Below are 26,743 nucleotides of genomic sequence, written 5' to 3' on the forward strand. Positions count from 1 at the left end.
TTTGCCAGGATCAGTGATCCCAGAGAGAACACTGTGAAATGCCAGTTTCTGCCCCCCAAACTGGATTTCAGCCTGTCCAAGGAGAGTGGGCAAAAGGTAATAACCTTCAAGGGTCTCTTCCAACCTGGTGCATTCTATGATTATTGTTGTTCCCATGCAGGAGATGAGATTCTCATCCTCACAAAGATGCTGAGGGATCTGGGGCATTTCTGTGAGGAGCAAAGGCTGAGAGCCCTGGGGCTATTCAGCCTGCAGAAGAGCAGCCCCAGAGGGGATCTGAGCTCAGTGAGAGCTAAAGCACCTGTGGGAGGCAAGATGTTGGGGACAGACTCTTGTCGGGGGGCCCAGGGATGGGACAAGGGACAGAAGTCAGAAGCCAGGAGGTTGCATCTGAAGCTGCGGAGAAAGTTGTTCGGTGTGAGGGTCCTGGAGCAGGCTGCCCAGAGAGGTTGCAGAGTTTCCCTCTCTGGAGAGTTTCCAACACCCCCTGGCCATTTTGCTCCTGGGCAAGTTGCTGTGGGTGCCCTGCTTTAGAAGGGTCTTGGACTTGGATGATCCCCCGAGGTCCCTTCCAGCCCCACCATCCTGTGTGATTCTGTGAGCAGAACAAATAAAGACTTATCCAGAGCTACAGAGGAAACCCCTTCTGATCCCAACAATCTCCTCTCCTTCAGGCTGGTCCCAGGGCTTTAGCTGTTTGCTGTGACCTCTTCCCTGCTCCCATTCACTTGGTTTTGGTTTTAAGTTGGCCCAGGAACATCTGTCTCTCTTCAGAAAGAGCCAACCATCCCACGAGCACCTGGCTGATGTCCATGCAGCCCCCTGAACATCAGCAAGAGCCAGGGATTCCTGGCTCTGTGAGAGGGGAGGTGGGTTTTGGCAGCACACACCACTACAAATGGATGCTGTCCCATTACACTAACCCCAAACAGGGTCTCACAGAAGTCTGAAGCCTTTTGGAAACTCATCTCTTTAGAAGTGAGCAGATAAATATTGTAACTCCTTGAAATCAGGGGATAGGAGCAGCCCAGCCTTTAGCTACAAAAGAATTAATTATCTGATTATTATTTTTTCCTGCAGAAATACAGCTGGGGACCCAAGTTTTGGCTTGTTTAATATTCATAAGATCTGGGGAGCAAATAAATTCTTCTTTTTTTCTGTCTGGATCCTGAAGCTGAGAAGCTGGGACCCCCCTTCTGCCCCCAGTCAGAATGTGTGCAGTAGCACTGAATGTGTGAAGTAAGCAGCGTTGGGATAGGGAGGAATGGATGAACTGGATGGGTGGAAAAGGCAATGGCCCTGACCATGGCTATGAGAGAGCTGCTTGAAGGAGCTGCAGCTCTTTTTCAGCTCCTAGGCTGAAGAAACCAACTCTCTTCCCCAGAGAGCTTGGCCCATCTCTTAACAGAAGTCGTGCAGCTGTGAATGGGAAGGGAGCAGGGATGGGGCCACTTGGAAGGTCTTCCCTTAACCTGGGATCAAAAACTGGCCTTCCTAGCTCAAGAGGGAACAGTGTTGGGAAACAAGGTGGGGAATCTGACTCTCCTGTCTCCTCCCAACAAAAATTGTGCCTCTTTTCTCAGTGCCAAGGACGGCAGCGGTGCAGCTGTGGTGCCAACAGAGAGAGCCAAGCTAGGAAGCAGCTCGGCTGAGGATCTCCTCCGCTCGTCCATTCTTTCATCTCCTTCTTTCTTTCCCTCCATATATTTACATTCTTATAGAAAAATCTAAAAGTACAGAAAAGCAGAGGCTGTGTTCACAATGACCTTTCACTATGTCTTGCTTTCCCCTGCTCCCTTCTGCTCCAGTTATCCATCAGCCACAGCAAATGACACGGTGCCAAATCGCTGCCCTTTAAGTGAGAAAAGCAGCAATTATGTTTTAACCAGACCAGACTGGAAAAGGAAACATCTTTTTGTTTGTTTGTTTGGCTTTCTTTTCCCACCTTACATCACTGTGAAATCCTCTAATACTTTGTGTTTTGGGCAGTCTAGGGAGGATGGGAGGAAGCGATGGGTTAGGATTTGAGGCAGCAGTTTTATTTCTGTCCTTGGATTAAGAAAACAAGCCCTGGATTCACCAGCATGGAGTAAGGATAAATGTGATGCTCTGTGACACAAAGGCTTAGGCTGCTGGATTGGCATTAAGTCCCTACACAGCAGCTGAAATGAGTAGAGAAAGAGACACTTTGGGGTTGTTCGGGGTTTTAAAAAATCATCTTCTGGTAGCTCAGCATTGGAGAAGCAAAAGGAACGACATGAGAACAGCTTGGAGTGAGGTGGGGGTCGGTGTCTTCTCCTTAGGTGATAGAATGAGAGGAATTGGCTTGGAATTGTGGCAGAGGAGGTTTATGTTGGGCATCAGGAAAAAATCTCTCTGCTGCAAGAGTGGTCAGGCACTGGAACAGGCTGCCCAGGGAGGTGGTGGAGTCCCCATCCCTGGAGATGTTCAAGAGATGTGTGGACATGGCACCTGGGAACATGGTTTAGTGGCCATGGTGGTGTTGGGTTGATGGTTGGACTGGATGATCTTAGAGGTCTTCATCCCAAACAATTCCATGAGCACCCAGGCGTCAATGTGGTTAAGCAACTATGGTTTCAGGACACACCTCTGGAGAGAAAAGGAGACTGGTGGACAGTCAGCTGAAGAGATTGGGCAAGCCTTGGCATGAGCTACATTTCCTTTAGGAAGCCAGCTCCTTTCAAATAAACCAACAAAACTACTGGCAGAATGGCACCGCCTTCATTTCCCGTGTTAGGATGGCTTTGTCCCTTTGCAATACACTAACCGTCGAGAGACAAACGCTTTGGACTAACAGAGGTGGAAAACACTGATTCAGAGACCGAGAGGGGCTTCTGCTGAGCTACGAAGCCTCCCAAGCCTCAGCAGTGCCACCGAGGAATTAAAGTTGCTTTAACTGCGGCCATCCCCTTCCCGCAGAACCGCCCTCAGCTCCGACCCAGCTCCGCCCCGGGGCCGCCCTCAGCTCCGCCCCGGGGCCGCCCTCAGCTCCGCCCTCAGCTCCGCCCTCAGCTCCGCCCTCAGCTCCGCCCCCAGCTCCGCCCCGGGGCCGCCCTCGTCTCTGCCTTCTCCGCATGCGCGGCGGCTGCGCCTCCCGCGTTCCCTGCGCGCTTCCGGCCCATGCCTGCCGCAGCCATGTCGGAGCGGCTGGGCAAACCCAGCTGCCTCATCGTCGCCAGCGCGGCTACTGCCGGTGAGGCCTTTTACACCAGGAAACCTCCGTCCTGCCGGGCCCTGCTTCTCACTTCGGCTCCCCGGCCCTGCGGCCTCCCTCGCCCCGGGATGTGAGCCCCGGCCTGCTCGGCCCTTTGAATGCTGCGGTGGTCCTCGGCTGCGTTCCGGGCGTGTGCCTGCCCACAGCTGTGCCCTGCGTTCTGTGTCTCCTCTGTGTGCGAGACACCCGCTCCCAGCATGGTGGGGTTGGAAGGGAGCTCTGGAGCTCAGCCAGCCCCAGCCCCCTGCCCCAGCAGGGCACCCCCAGCAGCTTGCCCAGCAGCACAGTGCCCAGGGGGGGTTGCCAGCTCTCCACACAAGGACACTCCACAACCTCTCTGGGCAGCCTGCTCCAGGCCTCCAGCACCCTCCCCCCAAACAACTTTCTCCTCAGCTTCAGAGGCAACCTCCTGCCTGCCACTTTGTGCCCTCTGTCTCTTGTCTTGCCTCTGGGCACCACTGACAAGAGTCTGGCCTCAGCTTCTTGTCCCCCACAGCTTCTTCAGCTTTTGCTGAGACTTGAGCAGATCCCTTCTGGGGCTGCTCTTCTGCAGGCTCCACAGCCCCAGGGCTCTCAGCCTTTGCTCCTCACAGAGATGTTCCAGGCCCCTTCAGAGCCTGCCCTGGCCTCTCTCCAGCTGTTCCCAGCCTCTCCTGAACTGGGGAGCCCAGAACTGGACCCCCTGGCCTGGCTGGGGTACAGTAGATGGGGAGGACTTCCCTTGACCTGCTGGCCACACTTCATGCCCCCCCAGGAGACCATTTGCCCTCTTCACCACAAGATGTTTGCTTTGCTAGATGAAATGAGCTGATGTGGCTGGGATTAAAATACTGTTGATTTTTTTACTTAAGTTGCTGGCTCTTTTTTTTTTCAGGTGTATCAGCCCAGTCCTTCCTTCACTGCTTTACACTGACCAGCTCTGCTTTCAACCTGCAGGTTGCAACTCCTGGGGTGAGTAAAAATGAGCAGTTCCTGTGATGATTTCAGACTGAAACCTGCTAATAACTGACAAGAGAGGTTTATGCTTAACTTTTTTTTTGCAGACCTGTTTCATTGGCTTCACAGGTTAATTGTTCTTAACATTGAATTCAGACTTTGTAATAATTCCCCCATGGGAAGCAGTGGATTCCTGTCCATTAGACTGTCTTAAGACTCAGCTTGACAGTTAGCATTTGGAATGGGCTGCCCAGGGAGGTGGTGGAGTCACCATCCCTGGAGGTGTTCAAGAAGGGGTTGGATGTGGCACTTGGTGCCATGGATTAGCCATGAGGTCTGTGGTGACAGGTTGGACTTGATGATCTTTGAGGTCTCTTCCAACCTTGGTGATTCTGTGATTATAACTTGTCAGGGTCCTGGGCCGCCCGGTCGCAGCCTGTCAGGGTCCTGGGCCGCCCGGTCACAGCCTGTCAGGGTCCTGGGCCGCCCCGTCGCAGCCTGTCAGGGTCCTGGGCCGCCCCGTCGCAGCCTGTCAGGGTCCTGGGCCGCCCCGTCGCAGCCTGTCAGGGGCCTGGGCCGCCCCGTCGCAGCCTGTCAGGGTCCTGGGCCGCCCGGTCGCAGCCTGTCAGGGGCCTGGGCCGCCCCGTCGCAGCCTGTCAGGGGCCTGGGCCGCCCCGTCGCAGCCTGTCAGGGGCCTGGGCCGCCCCGTCACAGCCTGTCAGGGTCCTGGGCCGCCCCGTCGCAGCCTGTCAGGGGCCTGGGCCGCCCGGTCGCAGCCTGTCAGGGGCCTGGGCCGCCCGGTCGCAGCCTGTCAGGGGCCTGGGCCGCCCCGTCGCAGCCTGTCAGGGGCCTGGGCCGCCCCGTCGCAGCCTGTCAGGGGCCTGGGCCGCCCCGTCGCAGCCTGTCAGGGGCCTGGGCCGCCCCGTCGCAGCCTGTCAGGGGCCTGGGCCGCCCCGTCGCAGCCTGTCAGGGGCCTGGGCCGCCTCATTTTGACTAGACTGTTACCTAGAAAGGTTGGACCAGATGATCCTTGGGGTCCCTTCCAACCTGGCATTCTGTGAAGTGCATTCATGATGTTCCTTGTCTGCCTCTGAACTTCTCTGTCCAGTGTGTGTCACCCACAGAGAGTGGAAGGAGAGCTACGAGAGGAACAACTTCTGTCAGACACTGTCAGGCTTCTGAGGGCTATGAAAATGCTGCGTGAGGACACCTGAAGAAATGCAGTGGGCGCCTGCAGTGCTTCTGGCTGACCACTGGCTCTGACCCATCTTCTCCTCAGGGGAAGCCCATCGATTTTGTGGAGGTGAACGAGGGCAACCTGCGCTGGATCCAGGACTTCCGCATGAAATCCTACGCCAGCCCTGCCAAGCTGGAGTCCATCGACGGTAAAGGGCTCTGCCCGTGGGCCGCTCCCTGCCCTCCCCACTGAGGATCTTGCTGCAGGTTTAGGGCTTTAGGGAAGAGCGACAGAGTAAGAGGCATAAGCCTGGTGGGTTTAGGGGAAGCACTGACAGGTGCTGGGTGTTTTGGGGTTTATTTAAGAGGAATTCCTGCAAATACAGTTCCTGGGTTTGGAGGGGTTTTAATTGAAGAGGAATTTCTGGCAACTGCCATTCCTCATTTTTATTGAAGAGGGATTTCCTAGCAACTACCATTCCTCATTTTTATTGAAGAGGGATTTCCTAGCAACTACCATTCCTCATTTTTCTTGAAGAGGGATTTCCTAGCAACTACCATTCCTCATTTTTATTGAAGAGGGATTTCCTAGCAACTACCATTCCTCATTTTTATTGAAGGGGGATTTCCTAGCAGCTGCAATTGCTATTTTTTTTATCATTTAAAAGGAATTTCTGGCATCTGCAATTGCTCTTCTTTCAATGCAAAGGAATTTTGGACAACTGCAATTTGCTGTTCTTTTGATCTGAGGGAAATTTCTGGCCACCACAATTCCTCATTTTTACTTAAGAGGAATTTCTAGCAACTGCAATTGCTGGGTTGAGGTTGTTTGTTTTTTTTTTAATTAAAGGGAATTTCTGGCAACTACCATTCCTAATTTAGAGTGAAGAGGAATTTCTGGCAGCTACAAATGCTATTTATTTTTTTACTTAAAAGGAATTTCTGGCAACTGCAATTGCTGTTTTTTATTATTTAAAGGGAATTTCTGGCAGCTGCAGTTGCTCTTCTTTGAATGAAAAGGAATTTCTGGCAACTAGGGTTGCTTCTTTTATGATGAAAGGGAATTTCTGGCATCTGCAATTGCCCTTTTTTTTAATTCAGAAGGAATTTCTAGCTACTCCAATGGCTCTTGTTTATTATTTCAAAGGAATTTCTGGCAACTGCAGTTGCTTTTGTTTGATTTAAAAGGAAATTTCTGGCGACTGCAGTTGCTTTTCTTCTATTTCAAAGGAATTTCTGGCAGCTACAATTGCCCTTTTTTTTTGTTTATAAGGAACTTCTGGCAACTGCATGGGACACCCCACATTGCAGCAGGTTGCTCACAGCCACATCCAGCCTGGCTGCAAAAACCTCCAGGGATGAGGCTTCCACCACCTCCCTGGGCAACCTGTGCCAGTCTCTCACCACCCTCATGGGGAACAACTTCCTCCTAACATCCAATCTCAATCTCCCCACTTCTAGTTTTGTTCCATCCCCCCCAGTCCTATCCCTCCCTGACACCCTCAAAAGTCCCTCCCCAGCTTTCTTGTAGCCCCCTTCAGATCCTGGGAGGCCACAGTTAGGTCTCCTCAGAGCCTTCTCTACTCCAGACTCCATAGTTTTCTTTAGATCACTCAGTTTGTGCAGTTTTCTGACAGATTTGGGTGGTATTGTCTTAATTTTTGTCAGCTCTGGAGTGGGTTCATGGTCAGGCAGTTTTGTTTGTGACTTGTTTTACAATGAGGTTCTCCCTTTGTTTCCTTCCTAGGTGCCAGATACCACGCTCTGCTGATCCCAAACTGCCCTGGGGCTGTGACTGATCTTGCAAACAGTGGGTACCTGGCAAAGATCCTGCAGCATTTCAGCACTGAGAACAGTAGGTGAACATCTTCAGATGTTTTGGGAAATGAAATAGTCCTTAGAATCATAGAACTGTTTGGGTTGGAAAAGACCTCTAAGGTCATTCAGTCCAACCCTGAATGTAAGACCCCCAAGGCCACTAAACCCTGTCCCCAGGTGCCACGTCCACAGGTTTCTTGAGCAGCTCCAGGGATGGTGACTCCATGACTGCCCTGGGCAGCCTGTTCCAATGCCTGCTCACCCTTTCAGTGAAGAAATTCTTCCTCATGTCCAACCTAAACCTCCCCTGGCACAATTTCTGGCCATTTCCCCTCGTTCTGTCACCTAATAACTAGGGAGAAGAGACCAACCCCTCCTCACTCCAACCTCCTTTCAGGGAGCTGAAGAGAGCAATGAGGTCTCCCCTCAGCCTCCCCTTCTCCAGGTTGAACAATGCCAGGTCCCTTGAATTTTGTGCTGGTCATGTCAGGCTGTTAACCTTCCAATGGCTTAACAGTGTTGATGTAGTTGAAGAGGACTTGGAGTTGGCAAGAGCTGCTTGAGAGAAACCCTCTGGCAAAGCATCCTCTTGATGCAGTTATATAGAAGACTATCTCAGAGGCTTTGCTGTGCTTGTGGGAGGGTCCTCTGCCTTATAGTGGTACAGAAATGGCTCTCTTCAGGTTGGTAGGATTCCAGGTTCAGAGCCAAGTGTGAAATGTATCATCATTTAGGCTGTAATTGAAGGCTTTCACCACTTGACTGTGTGCTTTTTGTCCTTGGTGCTCTCTCTGGAGTTAACAGCTAGTAACCCTTTACAAGCCTGAGCAATTCTTACTGGAGTTAACAGCTAGTAACTCTTTACAAGCCTGAGCAATTCTTACTGGAGTTAACAGCTAGTAACTCTTTACAAGACTGAGCAATTCTTACTGGAGTTAACAGCTAGTAACCCTTTACAAGACTGAGCAGTTCTTACTGGAGTTAACAGCTAGTAACTCTTTACAAGCCTGAGCAATTCTTACTGGAGTTAACAGCTAGTAACTCTTTACAAGACTGAGCAATTCTTACTGGAGTTAACAGCTAGTAACTCTTTACAAGCCTGAGCAATTCTTACTGGAGTTAACAGCTAGTAACTCTTTACAAGACTGAGCAGTTCTTACTGGAGTTAACAGCTAGTAACTCTTTACAAGACTACTGAGCAATTCTTACTGGAGTTAACAGCTAGTAACCCTTTACAAGCCTGAGCAATTCTTACTGCAGTGTGCAGGAAAAATCTGGCAGCCAAAGAGAGACTAAGCAGTTCAGTGTGATTTGTGACTGTAACACACAGAGAGTCTCCTGAGCACTCCTCTGTTTCTGGGCTGCTTGAAGATGCTGACAGCTGCTTTGCTTTTTCTCCAGAGCCCATCTGTGCAGTTGGACATGGAGTAGCAGCTTTGTGTTGTGCCACCAATGAGGATAAATCCTGGGTGTTTGAAGGATACAGCCTGACAGGGGTAGGTTGAGATTTCACCTTACTCTTGCTGTTTGAGGGTTTTCTTGCTGAGCCAGAGGCCTGTGGTTTTAGGTGATCTGAAATCTTCTGGTCTGATCCCAGAACTTCCTGCAAGTATAAATGGTCAGGTTGGTACTTTTTGGTTTGTGTGCAAGGTGTGTGGGGAGTTATGGGCAAGGGAAGCCCCAGCACTGAGTGCATGAAGGAACTCTCTTGCTTGGCTGTTGTGTAGAGAGGGTTTTCCTTCTGATTGCTGATTCAATGTAAAGTTTACTGGATAAAATGCTGGCAATGACCCCTGCAGCTCTTTGGGTCATGGAATCATTCATGTTGGAAAAAGCCTTTCTGATCATGGAGTCCAACCCTTGAACCAGCACTGCCTGGGCACCACTAAACCACGGTGCTCAGCACTGCATCTCCACAGCTTTGAAACCCCTCCAGGGGGTGACAACTCCACCACAGCCCTGGGCAGGCTGGGGGAGGTTTTTTGGTGTCATCTTTTGTCTCACTTGATTTTTCACTTTGCTCCCCACAGAAAATCCAGAGGAGCTGCCTGTGGTCATTGGTTTTATGCCTCATTTCTCTCTTGTTTCCTCTACAGAGTTGAGAAGATCATAATGGGGAACAAAAACTAAATTGCAGGGGGAAGTGTGTGCTGATTTTACTTTATTCCCCCCCCCCTATAAAAAGGCCTCAGAGTTGGTGCCTTTTGTTCTGTCTTTCAGCCCTCAGTGTATGAACTTGTGAGGCAGCCTAATTTTGCCAGTTTGTCCATTATTGTGGAAGACTTTGTGAAGGACTCTGGAGCTACATTCAGTGGTATGTCACCCTCTTGTTGTCCAGGACTTTCATGGCTGGCCTTTTGGAACATCTGTGTGCCACTTTGACCCAGCTGAAGAGAGCTCTGACAGGGTTTCTCATCCTGTGTTCCCGTTTTGGGGGAGGGGGATGATCAATTATCCCAGTGGATTAGAAACTGGGGTGTGTAGCCAGGGAGGTGGTAGCCAGGTGGGGGTTGGTCTCTTCTCCCAGGCACCCAACACCAGAACAAGAGGACACAGTCTCAAGCTGTGCCAGGGGAAGCTTAGGCTGGAAGTGAGGAGAAAGTTCTTCCCAGAAGGAGTAATTGGCCCTTGGAATGTGCTGCCCAGGGAGGTGGAGTCTCCATCCCTGGAGGTGTTCAAAAATTGGAGGTGAAAATCTGTTGATGAACAATTTATATCCATCTGGTGTTAACTGAATGAGGGGACCAGTCCTGCTGTGCTGTCAGAGAAGGGCCTTCTGATGAAGCTGTTTCAGGATTAGGGGCTGAGTGGTCCTTGTCTATAGAATAGAATAGAATTAACCAGGTTGGAAAAGACCTTGGAGATCATCAAGTCCAACCTATCATCCAACACCATCTAATCAACTAAACCATGGCACCAAGCACCCCATCCAGTCTCTTCCTAAACACCTCCAGTCATGGTGACTCCACCACCTCCCTGGGCAGCACATTCCCATGGCCAATCTCTCTTGCTGGGAAGAACTTCTTCCTAACATCCAGCCTAAAGCTCCCCTGGCACAGCTTGTGTCCTCTTGTTCTGGTGCTGGGTGCCTGGGAGAAGAGACCAACCCCCTCCTGGCTACAACCTCTCTTCAGGTAGTTGTAGAGAGCAAGAAGGTCTCCCCTGAGCCTCCTTTTCTCTAGGCTAGGCAACCCCAGTTCCCTCAGCCTCTCCTCACAGGGCTGTGCTCCAGACCCCTCCCCAGCTTTGTTGCCCTTCTCTGGACACCTTCCAGCAGCTCAACATCTTTCCTCAACTGAGGAGCCCAGAACTGGACACAGCACTCAAGGTGTGGCCTAACCAGTGCTGAGCACAGGGGCAGAATGACTTCCCTGCTCCTTCTGGCCACACTGTTCGTGATCCAGGCCAGGATGCCATTGGCCTTCTTAGCCCCCTGGGCACACTGCTGGCTCATGTTCAGCCTACTATCAACCAGTACCCCCAGGTCCCTTTCTGCCTGACTGCTCTCCAGCCACTCTGACCCCAGCCTCTAGCACTGCATGGGGTTATTGTGGCCAACTGCATGGGGTTGTTGTAGGGGTTATAGATCAACCTGTCAGTCACCCAGCAGATCTCTGTTCAGAATAGTTCTGGTTTGTGTTAGTTCTGTCAGAGCTGTGACACTGACACTGAAGCAGTCTTGATGAACATGCTGCCTGTTGCTCTTTCTCCTGTGTTTAGCCAGCAGTCCAGATGCTGTGCATGTTGTGCTGGACAGGCACCTGGTGACAGGACAGAATGAGAATTCAACTCTTCCTGCTGTCCAGAATCTTCTCCTCCTTTGCAACATCAGGTAAGAAAATGTGGCACATAGGAACTGGGGACAGACCATGCTGATCACCCTTTAGTTTCAGGAATCCCATCATGGAGGAGGTTGGAAGGGACCTCTGGAGGTCATCCAGTCCAACCTCCAGGGCTAAAGCAGGGCACCCCCAGCAGCTTGCCCAGCAGTACAATGCCCAGGGGGGTTTGGAAGCTCTCCTGAGGAGGAGACTCCATGACCTCTCTGGGCAGCCTGCTCCAGGCCTCCAGCACCCTCACACCAAACAACTTTCTCCTCAGCTTCAGAGGCAACCTCCTGGCATCCACTTTGTGCCCTCTTGGTCATGAGAGCACATTTCTGGCTCATGGGCAACTTGTTGTCCACCAGCACTGCCGGGTCCTTCTGTAAACAACAAAGAAGGTGAAATGTCCTGGGAAATGCAGGGCTGGTGAAGTCATACACAGAGCAGGCTTCTCTGAACATCTCTGCTAAGAAGAGCATCTCTTGTGGCAGCCTCTGTGCTTTGGCATGTCAGTGTTTAGCCAGCTGTGGTTTGGGATTCTGGGAATGAATGGATGTAATGCCTGTGGGAATGCTGGGCTGCTTGGCTTTCATGTCAGAGAGAAGAACACAGAAATAACCACCAAAATCTTCTCTTGCTCAGGTGAATGTGTTACAAGCCCTTTCCTGGCTGTGGACTAACAGGTGCTGTCATGTTTGGATGTGTTTGGTTCAGCAGGAAATGAAGGAGCAGGTCTCCTTGCAAATGGGGTGGATGAAGAGCCAGCAGGCTGAGGATCTCCTTGGCTGCAACTGAATCAATCATCCCTCTAAAGCTCTGTCCTGGACTGGGAAGAGACTGGCAGTGAAGTGGCAGTGGCAGGTTTTGTGTGTGTAGAGTGGAGAAGGTTGTAAGAGAGAAACATTTGAAGAGTGTCACATTTGAGAAGTGGTGCTGGGACCACTCTGCAGTTTTGTTGCTACATTTTCCTCCTCTCTGGACCCTTAATTTATCCATGTGGGAATTGTCTTGTTCAAGTTGGTGCTACAGGTTCCTGAAGTCCCTGCCCTAGGCTGATGTTCTGATTGTTAATAGCTGCCCTAAAGAGGAACCTGGAACTGTGAAGCAGCTGCTCTTTGGGTTTCCATCATCAAAACCTCCACCTCCACTGAAATGCCTTTTGAGATGCATCCTCCCCTGACTTTGGTGGCCACAAGTTGCTGTCTGAGCTCTGATAGTGTCTGGAATGCCTTGGATGTGCCTGGAATAAGATGGAAAATGCTGAGCTCTGAATAAAGCAGAGCTGGGTGGTGGAAAGCAACCAGCAGAAGGTGCTGTAGGCACACTGTGGCCCTGTTTTCTTCCTCACCTCTTCACCTGACTCTGCTTCTGTTTAAAGTGTTGGCTCAGCTGGTTTTAAATGGTCTTAACTGGTTTTCTGTTCTCCTCTGTGCTGCTGGTGTTAGGATCTTTGTTCTCGTTGAGATGCTTGAAATACTTCTCCCTGGCCAGTACAGAGAGCTTGTCTCTTGCTGGAATTTTACAGAATCCCTCAGTCCCAGCATGGAGGAGGTTGGAAGGGAGCTCTGCAGATCACCCATTCCAAGCCCCCTGCCCCAGCAGGGCACCCCCAGCAGCTTGCCCAGCAGCACAGTGCCCAGGGGGGGTTGCAAGCTCTCCACACAAGGACACTCCACAACCTCTCTGGGCAGCCTGCTCCAGGCCTCCAGCACCCTCACCCCAAACAACTTTCTCCTCAGCTTCAGAGGCAACCTCCTGCCTGCCACTTTGTGCCCTCTGCCCCTTGGCCTGGCCCTGGGCACCCCTCAGCAGAGTCTGGCCCCAGCCTCTTGCCCCCCCCAGCTCCTTTAGCTCTTGCTGAGCATTGCTCAGCTGCCCTCTGGGGCTGCTCTTCTGCAGGCTCCACAGCCCCAGGGCTCTCAGCCTTTGCTCCTCACAGAGCTGCTCCAGGCCCCTTCAGAGCCTTCCCTGGACTCTGTCCAGCAGTTCCCAGTCTCTCCTGAACTGGTCACCTCTCACCTGTACTGGTGCAGGGTCTTGTTCCTCCCCAGGGACAGGATCCTCCTCTTGCCCTGGTTGAACTTTGGGAGCTTCCTCTCAGCTTTCCAGCCTGGCCAGGTCTGGCTGAATGGCAGCAGAAGCTGCTGGTATTCTCAAATGTCCTAACCAAACTGACTCCCTGCTGTGGTGGTTTCTCCTCTCCCTGCCCTGGGTGTCCCAGGAGGAGCTTGTGGCAGCGCTTGCAAACGCTTGGTGTGTCACTGGCTTTGTTGGGGATGGTTGTGAGAGAGCATTCTGGCTTTTCCACCATGTGACAGCTCCTTTTTGTCCCAAAGCCAGAAAGTGCTTCTCAAACAGATCAAAAGCTTCAAACTCTGGTGATGTTTTTTCCAGCCCCCACAAAGCCTGGCTGGTTTTGTGCTGTGCTCTGGAGCGCTGGGTGCTGCGCTCTGAGGGCTGCTCCCAGCAGCTCTTCGTGTTAGAAGTCAGCTCCTGGCCCCAGCCAGCTGCTGAGCTCTCTTTGGGGAGCCACACACACGAAGTGCTACCATCTCATGTTGCATACTCATGAAGGTTCAACAAGTACCAAGTGCAAGGTCCTCCACTTGGGTCAGGGCAGTTTGTGATACCAGTGCAGGCTAGAGGTGAAAGGCTGCAGAGCAGCCCTGTGGAGAAGGCCTTGGGGGTGCTGGGGGGGGGGTGTGAAAAGCTGGAGAGGAGCTCTGTGTGTGTTTATTAAAGGACATGGACATTGTAAAAGCAAGTTTTAAAGTGTGTTGGCTCGTTGGGACTTACACACACACAATTTTTGGCCCTGCTTGCTGAGTCCAAGCTTGTCCTCGTGGCTGTGATAGCTAAAAAACTTTCCAGGAGAGAGGAGACATCTCCTGCTCCTGATTGCTTAATCTGAAGTGGTATCAGGAGCTGGGAAGCCACTAGGTGGGGTTTGCAAGCTAGGTTTGGACAGGATCCTGGGAGAGATCTCTTCATCTCCTGAGGAGAGATGAAGGTGAGGAAGACCCCTAGGGTGAAGGTGCTGTGTGACTGAAGGGCTGGGTGACTGGTGGGGTTTTGCTCTGTTTCACAGACTCACAGAATGTTAGGAGCTGAAAAGGGACCTTGGAAGCTCATCCAGTCCAACCCCTCCCTGCCAGAGCAGGGTCACCTGGAGCAGATCCCACAGGAACATATCCAGGTGGGTTTTGAATGTCTCCAGAGAGAGACTCCACAGCTGCCCTGGGCAGCCTGTTCCAGGGCTCTGTCACACTCACATTTTCCTCATGGTTCCATGGAACTTTCTGTGCCTCAACTTCCACCATTGCCCCTTGGCCTGTCATTGGGCATCACCCAGCAGAGCCTGGCTCCATCCTCTGGGCACTCACCCTTCACCTGTTTGTAAACATGAATGAGGTCATCTCTCAGTCTCCTCCTCTCCAACCTGAAGAGCCCTCAGCTCCCTCAGGCTCTCCTCTAAGGGAGTAGAACACCTTCCTTACATCATTTTTGTGGCTCTGTGCTGGACTCTTTGAAGCAGTTCCTTGAGGTCCTTCCTGAACTGAGGGGCCCAGAACTGGACACAATACTCCTCACCAGGGCAGACTTAGCCATGTTCATCAGTCAGCTCACCACATCCCTCCTGAAGAGAACAAGCCTCAGAGCTGGAATGGGAATCTGCAGCTGCTGCCAGAACACTTAAGTGACCATTTGGGGCATGACTTGGACATCTCCTGCCCTCTGAGCTCTTGAGGAGGTCATGGGTCTGTAGGCAAGCAGAATAAGGTCTGACTGGGACATCTTTTCCTGTCTCCTCTCCCTGTCTCACTGCAGTATTTTAGTGTCTCTTGAGCAGCTTCCAGAGTGCTTCAGAGTCCTGTATGAACCTCTGGTGGTATTGACCCTGGCCAGCTGTGTCCCAGCTGCCAGAGGTGGCAGATCTGGTGGCTCTTTCGGTGGTGTGAAGGTGCAGAGCACTTGCTCCACCCAGGGGGAAGAAGAGCAGGTTTCTTAGAGAGGCTCAGAGCCCCTGCCCAGCTTCACAGCAGCAAACTGGCCTGAGGCCTGGGGAGCCAGATCAGTGCTGACCCAGGTACCCAGCTTCATGCAGCTTCTCTGCAGTGTAGTCATGCCTGAATCCTTGCACCTGTAAGAACACAGCAGTGGCCTGAAACACCTCCCAATTCCTTTGCTAAGAGGTCAGACAGCAGGACCTGCTGCCTTGGGGCAAGACAAGCTGTGACAGGCTGAGCATCACCCAGCTGTCAGGTGAAGTCACACCCTGCAGAGAGGCTTTTACTGCTCACTGAGCATGAGGAAGGAAGAAAGGAGCAACAACAACCACACAGCAGCTCTGTGTTGGCCACTTTTACAGCCTCAGGTCTTCTTCTGCAGGATCTGGGCAATACCTGAGCTTTTTCATCGGGGGTAATGTTCAGTTGGGTGGATTAAGTAGGCCTGTGGCTGGAGGGAAATAGTTTGGGTCTGGTGGAAGAGCCTCATCCTCCCCTGGCATGTTGTGGTTACTGTAAGAGCAGCTTTGAAAATCCACAGTGCTGGACAAAGGTAGATTTGGACTGGATGTTATAAAGAAATTCTTTACAGTGAGGGTGGTGAGACACTGAAAGAGGCTGCCCATGGAAGCTGGAGGTGGTAAAGGCCAGGTTGGATGAAGGTTTGAGCAATCTGGGCTTAGGGAGAGGTGTCCCTGCCCATGGCTGGTATCTTTAAGGTCCCTTCCAACCCAACCCATGCTGGGATTGTGTGATTTAGGCCCAGTAAAACTCAGAAAGAGGAAACTGCTCTCTGCCTGTCTCAGGACTATGGACTTAATTAAGAATTTAATCCAGAAAGTCCAAAAGTTAAAAGACTGTGTCCAGGTGTGCCCTGCAGCAGGGCAAGGAAGACATTGCAAGGAAAACCTGGGTTCATTTGCATGTATTGAGAAAAGGGCCACCAAAAAAGAGTCAGCAATTCTCTTTGTCCCTTTGATACAGAAAAGAGAAGCATGATACAGAAATCTATCCAGACACAGCATGAGACTCACACAAGGGAAGACATTTGTACATCCAGTTTAATTGGAGGGTGAGCCACTCAAATCCAGCTCAGGGGTTTTTCCTACTTCCCATTTTCAGCACTGAACATTCGCTCCTGGGAAGAGAAGAGGAAAGAGAGAGCAGGTGAGGAAGAGTTTGGGAGCTGTGCTTCAGGGACACAAGTCACTATCAAGTGGTTTTCAGTCAACAAGTCCCTAGCTCAAGGACACTTGAGGTGTATTCCCCCCACCCCCCAAAAACCACACAATTCAACTGATCCCATTTCACAGACTCATAGAATTGTTTGGGTTGGAAAAGACCTTTTAAGATCATCCAGTCCAACCATCAACCCAACAGCACCATGGCCATCAAACCATGTCCCCAGGTGCCATGGCCACACATTTCTTGGACACCTCCAGGAGTGGTGACTCAGTATTTGGTGCCTCCTAGTGCCAAGCACAAGCAGGATTGATTTCCAGCTCACTCTCTGCTGATTTTGGGTCTTGTGCCACTGCTGACAGCTGAGGAGTTTAGGTGCAGGCTGAAGGGGCTTCTCACTCTGACAGTAGCTTTACCTTGGTTAGTTGCCAGTCTAAACACTGCCCTGGGCCCCAGGGAGCAGGTGTGGCTGCCTGCATACATCTGGCAGGAGTGCCTTCTGGAGAGGCAGTCAACTTTACCAGGTTCATTTAAGCTAGGTGGCCTGTTTGCTAGCTGCCTGTCCTACAGAGCTTGTGCTGCCTGTGTGAAAACCTGATCAGACTTGCCCACAGGTTCCTCATCAGTCACAACAGCTCTCTGAAACACTACAGGCCTGGGGAGGAGTGGCTGGAAAGGACCTGAGAGGTTGGTGACAGCAGCTGGAGATGAGCCAGGGTGTGCTCAAGTGGCCAAGAAGGCCTCCAGCATCCTGGCTTGGAGCAGCAAGAGTGTGGCCAGCAGGAGCAGGGCAGGGATTGTCCCCTGGGCTGGGCACTGCTGAGGCCACAGCTGGAATCCTGGGGTCAGTTTTGGGCCTCTCACTCCAAGAAGGACATTGAGGAGCTGGAGCAGGGCCAGAGAAGGACAATGAAGCTGGGGAAGGGTCTGGAGAACAGGGCTGGGGAGGAGCAGCTGAGGGAGCTGGGGGTGTTGAGCCTGGAGCAAAGGAGGCTGAGGGGAGACTTTCTGGGACCTCCTGCAAGGAGGCTGGGGCCAGCTGGGGGTTGGTCTCTTCTGCAAAGGCACAAGTCACAGGACAAGAGGGAATAGCCTCAAGTTGCCCCAGGGGAGTTATAGGTTGGAGATGGGGAGAAGTGACCTCATCAAAAGGAGAGTCAAGGCCTGGCCTGCCCAGGGCAGTGGTGCAATCCCCATCCCTGGAGGGCTTTGAAAGCTGTGGAGATGTGGTGCTGAGGGCCATGGTTTGGTGGGGACTTAGCAGTGCTGGACTCCATGGTCTTGGGAACGTTTTCCAACAGTCATGATTCTAATCCTTAGCCACAGCAGGGGTCAGCTGCAGTCCTTGGGAGGGGACAGAACACCTACCTTTAACATCCTCTCCAGCTTTATGGCATCTGCAGCAAACTTTCTGATCCCATCAGACAACTTCTCCACAGCCATTTGGTCTTCGTTGTGGTGCCAGCGGAAGGCCTTCTCATCCAGGTGGATCTTCTCAAGCTCAGATGCCTGAGCTGTGTGCAAGAGGAATTGGGACAGAAAAAAAAAATATAAAAAAGGGGACCAAACCCCACTATGGGATCATTACCAACTCCCACAGGCTTCCTAAACCAGCCCCAGGGCTCTGAGCACCACACCTCCAGCTGCTGAGATGCAGCTGGCCCTTTCAACGGTGACTTGAGGAGCATGTGGCTCCTCAGCCTGGCTACAGGAACAGCAGGAAACGTTCCTGCTGTGGTTTGTCTCCCTTCCCATGCAGTGGTTTGTGTGTGTGTGTGCTGTTATCTTGTATCTGCTGCTGAATGGTACAGGACTTTCAGGCCTATTATCAGGAATTAGGGAAGCTCCTCCTGCTGGGAGCCATTCTAAGCAAATACCCTGAACAATTGGCTCTTTGATTAGTTGGCAGTGCCTCACAAAGCTCGATTGATAACCTGCCTACAAGCCAGCTAAACACCCTTCCAAACAGCAGCCCAGCACTCCAGCTGGGCACAAACCTCATCCTCCCAGTTGTAAAGCTGAAGGAGCAGTGCAGGGGGAACACAAACTCGGAACCACGGTGGCACAGCATCACCAGATCCAACCACTCAGCCGTGCCTCTGATTAATTCCTGGTGGGCACACAAGGCTTTTGGCATGTCCAGAGCTGACTGCATCACTGATGCAATGTTAACTTAAGATTAAACTGTATTTGGCATCTTTGATAATAGCCAAAAGCATGAAGTTCCTCCTTGTCCTCTCAGGAGAGGGTACAAATAGTTAAACCCATGGTAAGGGCAGTCAGTGAGGGCTCAGGACCCTAGAGAAGTGATTGTGTGTGGCAGAAACTGCAGCAGAACTCTAGTCCTGAGGCCTTTGTTTGCTTTAGAGAAGGATCAAGGGGGTTTTATCCTAGAGCAAAGTGAGAGCAAGAACCACAGAGCTGAGGAGAACCACCAACTCTGAAGCGTCCAAGAGATGGAGCAAGCCCATCCTCAGCTAGGAGTGGGCTTCTCTGGACTTACCCTCTTTGACACTGAGTGTGGGAGTCAACTTGACATACTCTTTGCTGAGCTCTGCCAAAAGCTTGGGTGAAATGGTGAGATAGTCACAGCCTGTGAGGGCTTTTATTTCCCCTGTGTTCCGAAAGGAGGCACCCATCACGATGGTTTTGTAGCCAAACTTCTTGTAGTAGTTGTAGATCTTAGTGACACTCTTCACTCCTAAAGTAATGAATAAGTAGAAGTCAGAGAATGCTTTAGGTTGGAAGGGACCTTTCCAGGTCATCCAGCCCCACCCCTCAGCAGCAGCTTGCTGCATGGGAAGAACAAATCACACAATGCCAGCTTGGAAGGGACCTCAAGGATCATCTGGTCCAATCTTTCTAGGTGATAGTCTAGTTGGAATGAGCTGGCCCAGCAACCTGCCAAGCTGAGTCTTGAAACTGTCCAGTGGAGGGGAATCCACCACTTCCTTTGGGAGATGAGTCCAGTGTCTAACTGTTATTGTGGTGAAAAATGTTCTTTTGGAGTCCAGTTGGAATCTTGTACCCATTACCCCCTATGCTGTCCATGGGACTCCTTATAAAGAAGGAGCCTCCATCATCTTCATCCACTGAATGGTCCCTCCATCAAACCCATACTGCACCAGAAAGCCAATTGTATGCTGGGCTGCATCAAGAGAAGCATACCCAGCAGGTCAAGGGAGGTGATTCTCCCCCTCTGCTCTGGTGAGACCACACCTGGAGCACCGTGTCCAGTTCTGGAGCCTCTATTACCAGAAGGATCTGGAAGTGCTGGAAGGTGTCCAGAGAAGGGCCATGAGGATGAGCAGAGGGCTGGAGCTGCTCTGCTATGAGGACACTCTTGAGGGAGTTGGGGTTGTTCAGTCTGGAGAGAGAAGGCTCTGAGGAGACCTAATTGTGGCCTTCCAGTATCTGGAAGGGGCTACAAGAAAGCTGGGGAGGGACTTTTGAGGGTGTCAGGGAGGGATAGGACTGGGGGGGATGGAGCAAAACTAGAAGTGGGGAGATTGGGATTGGATGTGAGGAAGAAGTTCTTCCTCGTGAGGGTGGTGAGACACAGGCACAGGTTGCCCAGGGAGGTGGTGGAAGCCTCAGCCCTGGAGGTGTTTGCAGCCAGGCTGGAGGTGGCTGTGAGCAACCTGCTGTAGTGTGAGGTGTCCCTGCCCATGGCAGGGGGGTTGGAACTGGCTGAGCCTTGAGCTCCCTTCCAACCCTGACAATTCTATGATCTTGGTAGCCACCCTTTCTGTACTGGTACAAATGATTATTTAGAACATGGTTAAAAGACCACATTTGTTGCCAGCAGGGTTCAGATAAGTAGCTGTTGTATTTTTAACCTGGATGTTGAAAGGAAAACTCACCTGGGTCCTCTGATGGCTCAAAGCTTTTCTTCTCTCCATTTGCCACGTACCAGTCCAGGATGCGTCCTACGAACGGGGAGATGAGAGTGACTCCAGCTTCAGCACAGGCAACTGCCTGGGCGAAGGAGAACAGCAAGGTCATGTTGCAGTGAATCCCATACTCTGCTTCCAGGACCCTGCAGGCACAGGCTGGCTTAGAAGAGCAGTTTGCACACTCCCCTTCCAGAATTCACATTGCTGCAGTAAGCTAACGATGAGGTAGGAAGTTAAATCTACTCAGTCCCTGCAGTTAAATTAGGAGTGTGGGGAAGTGTAAAGGGCCTTCAAGTTTTAAGCTCACAGCAGATGTTCTGCACTGCCAGGCTTTGCTTTATTTGCTGTTGTTCCCTGAACCAAATGCAGACAACTTCACACAGAATGCATCAGGTTGGAAGGGACCCTCAAAGGTCATCAACCCCCCTGCAGTCAGCAGGGACATCTCCAACTAGAGCAGGCTGCCCCAGCAAATTTGATCTTGAATGCCTCCAGAGATGGGGCAGTTCAGGAAACAACCTCTGTGGCCTGGCCCTTGTGTGACCACACTTGTTTCAACAGCACAGGCAACTTTGTGTGGCAGTTCAGGACCTTGTGTGAAGACACTTCTCCTGTCTCAACAGCATGCTGCAGCAGAGCACCTCGCTGGCCAGCTAGAGCCCAGCCCCAGCAACAGATTCCCTGCTGCAGGGCTTTCAAAACAATTCTTGAAGTATCTGATGTGCTTGTCAGGTGGCTGTGAGCAGGCAGGAGCAGGCTGTGAATCAGCACAAACCATAAAGAAGCACTTACTTGCCAGCCTGGATTCCTTCCCAGGTTGAAGAGAGCTTGATGAGAATTCGCTCTTTACTGATTCCTGCTTCCTTGTAGAGGTCAATCAGGCGTCTGGCCCTTTGGATCATTCCTTCCTTATCAAAGGACAACCTTTGAAACAAGAGTAGAGCTGCTTGAAACCTCAGGAGTTTTCAGCCTCTGTCCCTCCCAGAGCCCACTGAAAAGCACTTTCAGCAGCCAGGAGTTTGTTCCTGGAGATACTTCCTGGGATGTCAGCCCATCTAGTAGCTGCATGGCAGCACTGAGGATCCAGAGCTCAGGATGCTTTCACAGAATGCATCAAGTTGGAAGGGACCCTCAAGGGTCATCTTGTTCAACCCTCCTGTCCTCAGCAGGGACACCTCCAACTAAAGCAGGCTGCTCAGGGCCCCATCAAGCTTGACGTTGGATGCCTCCAGGGATGGGCCCTCAACCAACTCTCCAGGCAACCTGTTCCAGTGTCTCACCACCCTCACTGATAACTTTCTCCTAATGTCCAAACTAAATCTCTCCTGCTCTAGTTTCAAACCAGTGCCCCTTGTCCTGTCACCACAGGCCCCTCTGAACAGTCCCTCCCCAGCCTTCCTATAGGTCCCCTCCAGATATTGAAAGGCTGCTCCAAGGTTTCCCTGGAACCTTCTCCAGGCTTAACAGCCCCAACTCTCACAGCCTGTCCCCATAGGGGAGGTGCTCCCAGCCCTCTGATCATCTTTCTGGCCTCCTCTGGACCTGCTCTAGTAGGTCCATATCCTTCCACAAGCAAGTCACAGAGAAAAGTTTTCCTCAAATGTGAGGACTGCAGAAGGTGAGTGCTAAAAGTGAGTTGGCAAGGACAAGGATACCAAACCAGATCTTGTGGTACATGGAGAAGACAACCTCACGTGGAAGAGAAGGAATAAAACTGAGAGTAGAAGCCTGAGCTCTCCTTTGCTTAAGGGACAACAGGAAGGTGACAAAATCCAAGCTGAGCACTCCTTGTTTTCATACTTCCATCACAGAGTTAGAAGCACTGAATCGCTAAGGTTGGAAAAGACCTCTTGAGAGCATCAAGTCCAACCTTCTACCCAACACCTCCATGACCACTTAAACCACCTCCCAAAGTGCCACATCTACTCATTGCTCGAGCACAACCAAGCAAAGCAAGGGAAATCTGTTCTCCAACAAAACCTTATCAGTAGAAACTCTTCTTAGCCTCCTAACAGTGAGCTCTCTAGTCCAGAACATCCTTCTCCAACCTTTCTGCTCTTTCTGTATGCACCACTAACCCAGGAGAAAAAAAGAGCCAACCTTGCATCTACTTCAGTGGACACACGGCCAGGTATCCTCTTCAGTATTTCAGCTCCAAATAGCACAAAGAGTTTGTCACAGGCATTTTTGATCTGTTCCTCTTCTGACCTGAAAACCATGAAGAGCAAAACAATTTCCATGGGGGAAGAGAAGGAAAAAAAACCAAACCCCACCCAAAACAACCCCAAACAAACCAAACCTATTTGGTTTGCACCTTGCCATGGATTTGAGGCTCAAACTTCACAGCCCATTTAACATTAAACTTCAGAGGTCATGCTCTGCTCCACGGTCATCTTCTGCCCTCCCTGCACCACCAGCAGTTTAGCCTTTGGACACCATGTCTTAGGTGCTGTCAACTCAAAAGTGTTTTCCTGAGCAGTTCTAGAGGGCCATGTGTGAACTGGAGAATGGAAATGAACCTCAAAGCACAAAGGAATTACATCTTTCTTTAAGGGTTGAGGGTGTTTGGGGCAGGAGGTACGCCCATGAGTAGGTGAGGGGAAGACTCCAGCACACTGCTAGGAGTTGTAAATGCCAAATGTGTAATTGCAGCTTCTTCAATGGAGATCTCCTGAGATAAAAACCCTCTTGACTTACCCCCCAAGCTTTTTGCCATAGGCAACAGCATCATCCACAAGATTTTGGTAAGCTGGCATCTGAGCAGCAGCCAGGATCAGGGATGGGTTTGTGGTGGCATCCAGGGGCTTGTATTCATCAATTGCTGGGGGGGGAATAAAAAGAGCCTGTTGAAAACAATCAGCAGGGCTGAGCAATTCCAGGGATTTTGGTCTAAACTGGAGAATGGAAACACTTAGGAAGGACATTGAGAGGCTGGAGCAGGTCCAGAGAAGGGCAACAAAGCTGGGGGAAGGTGTGGAGAACAAGGCTGTGGAGGAGCAGATGTGGGACCTGGGGTTCTTTAGTCTGGAGAAGAGAAGGCTATGGGAAGGCTTCATTGCTCTCTACAACTCTCTGAAAGGGGGCTGGAGCCAGGTGGGGGTCGGTCTCTTCTCTCTAGTATCAGGTTTTGAGGTGACAGTGGCTGCTCATCAGGGTGGGCTGTGACCATGTGCTGCCTGTCCCCAAGCACAGCTCAGCTGCCTGGTGTGCAGGGCCTGGCTCAGTAACCAGGGGAGAACCCCTGCAGGTCCTTCAGCCATTTCTGCTCACCCTGTTAACTCAGCTAAAGGTCAAGTATGACAAAATACTTATCAACAGTAACTTGTCCTCAGCTTTTTTTGCCCCCAACCCCCAAGTGAGAGAGGACTACTTTTAGTTTTTCAGTCATCAAAGAAAGTGCATTTTTCCATAGCTCCCTCCTGGGCCATGATCATGATCCTAGAGCAAATCCACTCCACACAAACAGGTCCTTCAAGACACACTTCAATTCACATGGATACTGCTTAAAATCAAGCAGTACAGCAATCCCAGCATGGTGGGGTTGGATGGACCTCTGGAGATCATCCAGTCCAACCCCCCTGCTAAAGCAGTCACTCACAGCAGGCTGCCTAGGATGACAATGTCCAGGTGGCTTTGAAAAGTCTCCAGGGAAGGAAGCACAGCTCTGAAGCACACTCACAATTTTGGAGGAGCCTGTTCTGTCAGAGGTGATTAATCCTTTCCAGCCTTGCAGCATGTGAAGTCTCCTGTGGGTCTTTGGCAGTGTGCAGAAATTAACCTCATTAAACTTGAGCATCTCTCCTGTGAGGAAAGACTGAGAGCCCTGGGGCTGTTCAGTCTGAGAGGGGATCTTGTCAACATCTATAAACATCTGAGGGCATCAAGATGAAGGTGCCAGGCTCTTTTTGGTGGTGCCCAGTAACAGGACAAGGACCAACAGGTATAAGCTGGAACACAGGAGGTTCCACCTCCGTATGAAGAGAAACTTCTTTACAGTGAGGATGATGGAGCCCTGGAGCAGTCTGCCCAGAGAGGTTGTGGAGTGTCCTTCTCTGGAGACTTTCAAGACTCACCTGGATGCATTCCTGAGTGGCTTGCTCTAGGTAGCCCTGCTTTGGGAAGGGGGTTGGACTAAATGATCTCTAGAGGTCCCTTCCAACCCCTAACGTTCTGCCAGTCTGTGATTCTATGAAACCTGTCTCCCAGCTGTCCTCACCCAGTCCCCTTCAGGTCTCTCAAAAAGCAGAGCCTCCATCCTTGGAGGTGTTTAAAAGCCACATGGATGTGGTGCTGAAGGATGTAGTTTAGTGGCAGTGGTGGGATTGTGAGCTCCAGGAAAGAGGCTGGACTTGATCTCAAAGGGCTCTTCCAACCTCAACAGTTCTATGATGTCAGATGGACTCCTGAAGGCAACCCCCCCCAGTTTCTCCATAACACTGAAACTTGGAATCCAGGAATCCAAAGAGTTGAAGAGCTCCACAGCCCCCAGGGTCAGGCACATGCCCAAGCTGCTGCTGTCCCCATGCACTCCCAGTTGAAAATCCACCACCAGCAGACATCTGGTGGCTGCCGTTAGGGCTGTTTGTTCATCGCCCACAGGATTAGGCAAGCAGCAGAGGGATTAGCATGGGCCCCAGTGAGGGCAGAACAGGATTCAGCGCTGCTCCACGCAGCACAGAGATGGCCAGGGGAGGGAATTCTGGGTTCTGTGCAGGCGTTGGGGCTGGGACAGCCTAGGACAAGTGGCTTTAAAAGTGGAATGTCACCTCCCTTCCCGGGAAAGGGCAGAGCTTGTTCTTCTGAGGGAGGGAGGACAAAAGCACTCTTGTGTTATTTGCTTTGCTTCAGGACTGCTTTGCTTCGAAGCACTGAATGGTTTAGCTTGGAAAAGAGCTTTAAGATCATGGAGTCCAACCATTAACTCAGCACTGACAGGCCACCACTAAACCTTGTGCCTCAGCACATCTCACAGAACCACCATGGTTGGAAAAAGACCTCTTAAGATCATGAAGTCCAACCATTAACTCCACAGCTTTGAAACCCTTCCAGGGATGGAGACTCCACTGCTTCCCTGGGCAGCCTATTCCAGGGCTTGACAACCCTTTTGGGGAAGAAATTGTTCCTCACGTCCAACCTACACCTCCTCTGGTGAAAAAAACAACTTCATCAGCCCTCCACAACCCATCGTGCTCAGCCTGGCACTGGTTGGCAGCAGGACACGGAGCTGACCAGCAGGGTTTGCACGCAGCGTGGGTCAAACTGGAAAGGAGCCACTGGAAGGACTGGGAAAAGCAGTGCGCGGACTGGATCCAGCCTAGGGGTGCCAAGACCTGGGTCGGTGCGCAGCAGGAGAAGCAGTAACTGGTGAACTGGGCGGGCAGGGCGCTGCCAGCCTCGGATCTCCGGGAGCCGGTGGAGCGGGACCCACTGCGGGAGCGGCTTTATCCGCTTCGGTAACACCCGGACGATCCTTCAGATCCCATCCTAGAGGACGCCGGGTGGCCCCGGGACAGACAGACCTCGCAGCGCCGAGCCTCCGCAGCCCGACCAGCAGCAGCGCGGCAGCACCCGGACACCTCCGGACTCCCCTTGGCGGAAGCCGAGCCGCCGCCGGGCACGAGTCCCCCGAGAGCGGCCCCACCTTCGGTGCCGGCGCCGTTCCCACCGCCGGGCCTTGCGCAACCAAGCGACCCCGTTGCACGGCGATCCCCACACCCCCACCCCTCCGCCTCCCCAGCAGTTTGCTCCTTTAGGGGACTCGCCCCGATGCCCGGGGAGGGGGGGCGGGATGAGGTGACAGGGGCCCCTCCGCCGCCTCTCACCGTTGAAGTCCCCGGTGTCGGCCACCACCGTGGTGTGGTGCTTGAGTTGGTCCAGCACCGATTCCATCTTCTGCCGCTTCACGGGGGACACCGACATAATCGCGGGACGTGGGGGCTTACGCCGCCTATAAAGAACCGCCTGTGCCCGGAGGGGATCCCGCCTGCGCGCACCCGCCGCTCCCCGCGCGCTCCCGATACCAGCCGCCTGCGAGGCGGGGCGAGCAGCCCGCCTGCCGCCAATCCCATCCCAGGAGGTCGGGGATTAACCAGTCAGAAGAGCCAGAGGCAAGATTGACGTGTCTGGGAGGAGCCAAGGCAGGGCAGGGGGAGGGAGGAGGTTTCTGATTGGGTGGTTTGGCCGCTCGCGAGGGTCGCGGGGCAGCTACCATGGCAACAGGGACGCGGCGGTCTCTGTGGGCCGTTGCGCGCAGCCAGGAGCGCGCAGCGCGGCCGTGGGAGCTGCTGTCCCTGCGGGCTAGGTTTAGGGTTTCTGTCCCTAGCATCGCCCCCCGGAGCCTCTCCCATGGCCGGGCATGTCTTCCGAGCTGCCCCCCGCACACCCAGCCCTCTGGGGCCCGCGGGACGGCTCCGGGAAGGGGCTCTGGCGGTGAGCTAAGATGGCGGCGGGAGTGTTGGTGAGGGTGAGGCCTTGGCCCCGGGTAACAGCCTTGAGGAGGGACTGGCAGCCCTGCCACGCCCGCGTTAACCCGCTGTAGGAGCCAAGTGGTGCGTTTCCTCCCTTGCTGTAGTGGCAAAGCTCAAGGCAGCGCCAGCCTGGGCTGCCGGGCCAGGAAGAGCCCCCCTGACCCAACAAGGCACAGGCTCCTGGGCACCGACGGCTGGTCGT

The 26,743-nt window shown here is 52.3% G+C and overlaps 2 protein-coding genes across 5 annotated transcripts; one reads left to right on the forward strand and one right to left on the reverse strand.

Annotated features, from left to right (window-relative positions):
- The first annotated feature begins 3,092 nt into the window (after positions 1 to 3,092).
- On the forward strand, positions 3,093 to 13,681 carry GATD1 (glutamine amidotransferase class 1 domain containing 1). Of its 4 annotated transcripts, none has more exons than XM_054171901.1 (8): positions 3,093 to 3,214; positions 4,110 to 4,186; positions 5,451 to 5,556; positions 7,095 to 7,202; positions 8,567 to 8,661; positions 9,386 to 9,479; positions 10,886 to 10,997; positions 11,632 to 13,681. In XM_054171901.1, the coding sequence occupies exons 1-8, from the start codon at positions 3,142 to 3,144 to the stop codon at positions 11,633 to 11,635; spliced, it is 669 nt and encodes a 222-aa protein (XP_054027876.1). In that variant the 5' UTR covers positions 3,093 to 3,141; the 3' UTR covers positions 11,636 to 13,681. The 4 variants fall into 4 exon arrangements, with proteins under 4 accessions (XP_054027876.1, XP_054027874.1, XP_054027875.1 ...); XM_054171899.1 differs by having other exon boundaries at positions 11,704 to 13,681; XM_054171900.1 differs by having other exon boundaries at positions 11,707 to 13,681.
- Positions 13,682 to 15,988: 2,307 nt separating this feature from the next.
- Positions 15,989 to 26,094, reverse strand: TALDO1 (transaldolase 1). The gene is made up of 8 exons (XM_054171973.1): positions 25,897 to 26,094; positions 22,772 to 22,895; positions 22,175 to 22,282; positions 20,867 to 20,998; positions 20,042 to 20,217; positions 18,682 to 18,879; positions 17,547 to 17,692; positions 15,989 to 16,134 (listed from the first exon to the last, which is right to left on the reverse strand). The coding sequence occupies exons 1-8, from the start codon at positions 25,991 to 25,993 to the stop codon at positions 16,102 to 16,104; spliced, it is 1,014 nt and encodes a 337-aa protein (XP_054027948.1). The 5' UTR covers positions 25,994 to 26,094; the 3' UTR covers positions 15,989 to 16,101.
- Positions 26,095 to 26,743: the final 649 nt, after the last annotated feature.

Source organism: Dryobates pubescens, chromosome 22 (genome assembly GCF_014839835.1).
Source record: "Dryobates pubescens isolate bDryPub1 chromosome 22, bDryPub1.pri, whole genome shotgun sequence".
In the NCBI taxonomy this organism is placed as follows: Eukaryota; Metazoa; Chordata; class Aves; order Piciformes; family Picidae; genus Dryobates; species Dryobates pubescens.